Genomic DNA, 7,500 nt, shown 5'->3' on the forward strand with positions numbered 1-7,500 from the left:
CCTTCATCACACCGTGTAATAATAGACTTACACATCCTTCATCACAACGTATAATAATAGACGTACACATCCTTCATCACAACGTATAATATTAGACGTACACATCCTTCATCACAACGTGTAATAATAGACGTACACATCCTTCATCACAACGTGTAATAATAGACGTACACATCCTTCATCACAACGTATAATAATAGAAGTACACATCCTTCATCACAACGTATAATAATAGACGTACACATCCTTCATCACAACGTATAATAATAGACGTACACATCCTTCATCACAACGTATAATATTAGACGTACACATCCTTTATCACAACGTATAATAATAGACGTACACATCCTTCATCACAACGTGTAATAATAGACGTACATCCTTCATCACAACGTGTAATAATAGACGTACACATCCTTCATCACAACGTATAATAATAGACGTACACATCCTTCATCACAACGTATAATAATAGACGTACACATCCTTCATCACAACGTATAATATTAGACGTACACATCCTTCATCACAACGTATAATAATAGACGTACACATCCTTCATCACAACGTGTAATAATAGACGTACACATCCTTCATCACAACGTATAATAATAGACGTACACATCCTTCATCACAACGTGTAATAATAGACGTACACATCCTTCATCACAACGTGTAATAATAGACGTACACATCCTTCATCACAACGTGTAATAATAGACGTACACATCCTTCATCACAACGTGTAATAATAGACGTACACATCCTTCATCACAACGTATAATAATAGACGTACACATCCTTCATCACAACGTATAATAATAGACGTACACATCCTTCATCACAACGTATAATAATAGACGTACACATCCTTCATCACAACGTATAATAATAGACGGACACATCCTTCATCACAACGTATAATAATAGACGTACACATCCTTCATCACAACGTATAATAATAGACGTACACATCCTTCATCACAACGTATAATAATAGACGTACACATCCTTCATCACAACGTGTAATAATAGACGTACACATCCTTCATCACAACGTGTAATAATAGACGTACACATCCTTCATCACAACGTATAATAATAGACGTACACATCCTTCATCACAACGTGTAATAATAGACGTACACATCCTTCATCACAACGTATAATAATAGACGTACACATCCTTCATCACAACGTGTAATAATAGACGTACACATCCTTCATCACAACGTATAATAATAGACGTACACATCCTTCATCACAACGTATAATAATAGACGTACACATCCTTCATCACAACGTACACATAATAATAGACGTACACATCCTTCATCACAACGTATAATAATAGACGTACACATCCTTCATCACAACGTATAATAATAGACGTACACATCCTTCATCACAACGTATAATAATAGACGTACACATCCTTCATCACAACGTGTAATAATAGACGTACACATCCTTCATCACAACGTATAATAATAGACGTACACATCCTTCATCACAACGTATAATAATAGACGTACACATCCTTCATCACAACGTATAATAATAGACGTACACATCCTTCATCACAACGTATAATAATAGACGTACACATCCTTCATCACAACGTATAATAATAGACGTACACATCCTTCATCACAACGTGTAATAATAGACGTACACATCCTTCATCACAACGTGTAATAATAGACGTACACATCCTTCATCACAACGTATAATAATAGACGTACACATCCTTCATCACAACGTATAATAATAGACGTACACATCCTTCATCACAACGTGTAATAATAGACGTACACATCCTTCATCACAACGTGTAATAATAGACGTACACATCCTTCATCACAACGTATAATAATAGACGTACACATCCTTCATCACAACGTATAATAATAGACGTACACATCCTTCATCACAACGTGTAATAATAGACGTACACATCCTTCATCACAACGTATAATAATAGACGTACACATCCTTCATCACAACGTATAATAATAGACGTACACATCCTTCATCACAACGTGTAATAATAGACGTACACATCCTTCATCACAACGTATAATAATAGACGTACACATCCTTCATCACAACGTATAATAATAGACGTACACATCCTTCATCACAACGTGTAATAATAGACGTACACATCCTTCATCACAACGTATAATAATAGACGTACACATCCTTCATCACAACGTATAATAATAGACGTACACATCCTTCATCACAACGTATAATAATAGACGTACACATCCTTCATCACAACGTGTAATAATAGACGTACACATCCTTCATCACAACGTGTAATCCTTCAATAGACGTACACATCCTTCATCACAACGTATAATAATAGACGTACACATCCTTCATCACAACGTGTAATAATAGACGTACACATCCTTCATCACAACGTATAATAATAGACGTACACATCCTTCATCACAACGTAATAATAATAGTGTAATAATAGACGTACACATCCTTCATCACAACGTATAATAATAGACGTACACATCCTTCATCACAACGTGTAATAATAGACGTACACATCCTTCATCACAACGTATAATAATAGACGTACACATCCTTCATCACAACGTATAATAATAGACGTACACATCCTTCATCACAACGTGTAATAATAGACGGACACATCCTTCATCACAACGTGTAATAATAGACGTACACATCCTTCATCACAACGTATAATAATAGACGTACACATCCTTCATCACAACGTATAATAATAGACGTACACATCCTTCATCACAACGTGTAATAATAGACGTACACATCCTTCATCACAACGTGTAATAATAGACGTACACATCCTTCATCACAACGTATAATAATAGACGTACACATCCTTCATCACAACGTATAATAATAGACGTACACATCCTTCATCACAACGTGTAATAATAGACGGACACATCCTTCATCACAACGTGTAATAATAGACGTACACATCCTTCATCACAACGTATAATAATAGACGTACACATCCTTCATCACAACGTATAATAATAGACGTACACATCCTTCATCACAACGTATAATAATAGACGTACACATCCTTCATCACAACGTATAATAATAGACGTACACATCCTTCATCACAACGTATAATAATAGACGGACACATCCTTCATCACAACGTATAATAATAGACGGACACATCCTTCATCACAACGTATAATAATAGACGTACACATCCTTCATCACAACGTATAATAATAGACGTACACATCCTTCATCACAACGTATAATAATAGACGTACAGACATAATCACAACGTATAATAATAGACGGACACATCCTTCATCACAACGTATAATAATAGACGAACACATCCTTCATCACAACGTATAATAATAGACGTACACATCCTTCATCACAACGTGTAATAATAGACGTACACATCCTTCATCACAACGTGTAATAATAGACGTACACATCCTTCATCACAACGTGCAATAATAGACGTACACATCCTTCATCACAACGTGTAATAATAGACGTACAGACATAATCACAACGTATAATAATAGACGGACACATCCTTCATCACAACGTGTAATAATAGACGTACACATCCTTCATCACAACGTATAATAATAGACGTACACATCCTTCATCACAACGTGTAATAATAGACGTACACATCCTTCATCACAACGTATAATAATAGACGTACACATCCTTCATCACAACGTATAATAATAGACGTACACATCCTTCATCACAACGTGTAATAATAGACGTACACATCCTTCATCACAACGTATAATAATAGACGTACACATCCTTCATCACAACGTATAATAATAGACGTACACATCCTTCATCACAACGTATAATAATAGACGTACACATCCTTCATCACAACGTGTAATAATAGACGTACACATCCTTCATCACAACGTGTAATAATAGACGTACACATCCTTCATCACAACGTATAATAATAGACGTACACATCCTTCATCACAACGTGTAATAATAGACGTACACATCCTTCATCACAACGTATAATAATAGACGTACACATCCTTCATCACAACGTATAATAATAGACGTACACATCCTTCATCACAACGTATAATAATAGACGTACACATCCTTCATCACAACGTGTAATAATAGACGTACACATCCTTCATCACAACGTATAATAATAGACGTACACATCCTTCATCACAACGTATAATAATAGACGTACACATCCTTCATCACAACGTGTAATAATAGACGGACACATCCTTCATCACAACGTGTAATAATAGACGTACACATCCTTCATCACAACGTATAATAATAGACGTACACATCCTTCATCACAACGTATAATAATAGACGTACACATCCTTCATCACAACGTGTAATAATAGACGTACACATCCTTCATCACAACGTATAATAATAGACGGACACATCCTTCATCACAACGTATAATAATAGACGTACAGACATAATCACAAACAAAAGAAACGGTTCCTTAAAGAACTTCATTTAATTATTTCACATTGGACTCATTCATTGGTGTCTTGGCGATGAGGCCACGTCTACACGTTGGGAGGCCTACTGGCACGAGCCGACGCCCACTCAGAACTTCAACAGGTAGCATTAATTAACTACATATAACATTTAACAGGTAGGCTACCTAACATTAAATAACTACATTTAACAGGTAGGCTACCTAACATTAAATAACTACATTTAACAGGTAGGCTACCCAACATTACCTAACTAGATTTAACAGGTAGGCTACCTAACATTACTTAACTACATTTAACAGGTAGGCTACCCAACATTAAATAACTACATTTAACAGGTAGGCTACCCAACATTACTTAACTACATTTAACAGGTAGGCTACCCAACATAAAATAACTACATTTAACAGGTAGGCTACCCAACATTACTTAACTACATTTAACAGGTAGGCTACCCAACATTAAATAACTACATTTAACAGGTAGGCTACCCAACATTACTTAACTACATTTAACAGGTAGGCTACCCAACATTACTTAACTACATTTAACAGGTAGGCTACCCAACATTACTTAACAGGTAGGCTACCTAACATTAAATAACTACATTTAACAGGTAGGCTACCTAACATTAAATAACTACATTTAACAGGTAGGCTACCTAACATTAAATAACTACATTTAACAGGTAGGCTACCCAACATTAAATAACTACATTTAACAGGTAGGCTACCCAACATTACTTAACAGGTAGGCTACCTAACATTAAATAACTACATTTAACAGGTAGGCTACCTAACATTAAATAACTACATTTAACAGGTAGGCTACCCAACATTAAATAACTACATTTAACAGGTAGGCTACCCAACATTACTTAACTACATTTAACAGGTAGGCTACCTAACATTACTTAACAGGTAGGCTACCCAACATTAAATAACTACATTTAACAGGTAGGCTACCTAACATTACTTAACTACATTTAACAGGTAGGCTACCTAACATTACTTAACTACATTTAACAGGTAGGCTACCCAACATTACTTAACTACATTTAACAGGTAGGCTACCCAACATGAAATAACTACATTTAACAGGTAGGCTACCCAACATTACCTAACTAGATTTAACAGGTAGGCTACCCAACATTAAATAACTACATTTAACAGGTAGGCTACCCAACATTACTTAACTACATTTAACAGGTAGGCTACCCAACATAAAATAACTACATTTAACAGGTAGGCTACCCAACATTACTTAACAGGTAGGCTACCCAACATAAAATAACTACATTTAACAGGTAGGCTACCCAACATTAAATAACTACATTTAACAGGTAGGCTACCTAACATTAAATAACTACATTTAACAGGTAGGCTACCTAACATTACTTAACTACATTTAACAGGTAGGCTACCTAACATTACTTAACTACATTTAACAGGTAGGCTACCTAACATTACTTAACTACATTTAACAGGTAGGCTACCCAACATTACTTAACTACATTTAACAGGTAGGCTACCTAACATTACTTAACTACATTTAACAGGTAGGCTACCCAACATTAAATAACTACATTTAACAGGTAGGCTACCTAACATTACCTAACTACATTTAACAGGTAGGCTACCTAACATTACCTAACTACATTTAACAGGTAGGCTACCCAACATTACACCGATGAGGAGCTCCAAGGATTGAACAGGCTCCCGAGTGGCGCAGCGGTCTTAAGCACTGTGTCTCAGTGCTTGAGGTGTCACTACAGACACCCTGGTTCGATTCCAGGCTGTATCACAACTGGCTGTTATTGCGAGTCCCATAGGGCGGTGAACAATTGGCCCAGCGTCGTCTGGGTTTGGCAGGTGTAGGCCGTCATTGTAAATAAGAATTTTTTCTTAACCAACTTGCATAGTTGAAACCTAAGGATCCGCCATTTTTTGTTGTTTATTTTGCCTAAAAAAACATACCCACTTCTAACTTCTGTAGCTCAGGACCTGAAGCAAGGATATGCATATTGTTGGTACCATTTGAAAGGAAACACTTTGAAGTTTGTGGAAATGTTAAAGGAATGTAGGAGAATATAACACATTAGATCTGGTAAAAGATAATACAAAGAAAAAAACAACCGTTCTTTTGTATTTTTACCTAGTTAAATAAATTTAAATTCACGGGAACAAAAAGGAAAGAAAAGAGGAGGGACTAACCTGGGGTGTATTCATTAGTGCACACCGTTGCAAACCCTAATAAAAACGTTTTGCTAAGGACAACAATTTTGCAACGAAAATGAGAGCTTTCAGGGTGGCTTCGTTCCATTTGATTCCTAGTGAATAAACCCCTGAATTTGTATAATAAGAAACAGTTGCAAAGTGTTTTGCTGCGGTATGGACTAATGAACGCAGCCTATTGTTTTTGTATTGTGTTGGGTTTTGAACCTCGGGAGGTTATGGGAAGAGTAGCTGTTGTTGGTAAATGCTAATATGAATCATAATGAACTGAAACACCAAACGTTGTTTCTAAAGTCCCTCTTTCCTGTCTCCTCCCTGGTCCTCCAACGGCCCACAATCCACTGTTCCTCCTCACTGGGAAAAATGACAGTTGGAACCCATCAACAAGGTATGTTCTCCTCCTCTGAACACACGTCTGTGTGTGTGTGTGTGTATGTGTGTGTGTGTGTGTGTGTGTGTGTGTGTAGAGACAGAGAGAGGTGATAGAAGAGGAGCAGGTGTCAAATCACCAGTTAAACAGCCTTGACTCTGCTGTCAGATCTCAGTGGGCACAGTCCATCTCCTGTGTCTGCTCTAGTGACAACCCCCCACACACACACACACATATACACACCACACAGACACACACACACACACACACACACACATACACACCACACAGACACACACACACACCACATACCACACATTCACACACCACACAGACACACACATACCACATACCACACACAAACACACACACAGAC

General features: G+C 36.8%; 1 protein-coding gene across 1 annotated transcript in view; it reads left to right on the forward strand.

Moving 5' to 3' along the window:
- LOC139424106 (synaptotagmin-17-like) overlaps nt 1–7,500 on the forward strand; it is a 64,469-nt gene that overhangs the window by 13,847 nt on the left and 43,122 nt on the right. The window contains exon 2 of the mRNA XM_071175802.1: nt 7,125–7,142. Within this exon, the coding sequence (XP_071031903.1) occupies nt 7,125–7,142 (18 nt within the window). The remainder of the gene's footprint in view (nt 1–7,124; nt 7,143–7,500) is intronic.

The sequence above is a fragment of the Oncorhynchus clarkii genome, chromosome 13 (assembly GCF_045791955.1).
Source record: "Oncorhynchus clarkii lewisi isolate Uvic-CL-2024 chromosome 13, UVic_Ocla_1.0, whole genome shotgun sequence".
Classification (NCBI taxonomy): Eukaryota; Metazoa; Chordata; class Actinopteri; order Salmoniformes; family Salmonidae; genus Oncorhynchus; species Oncorhynchus clarkii.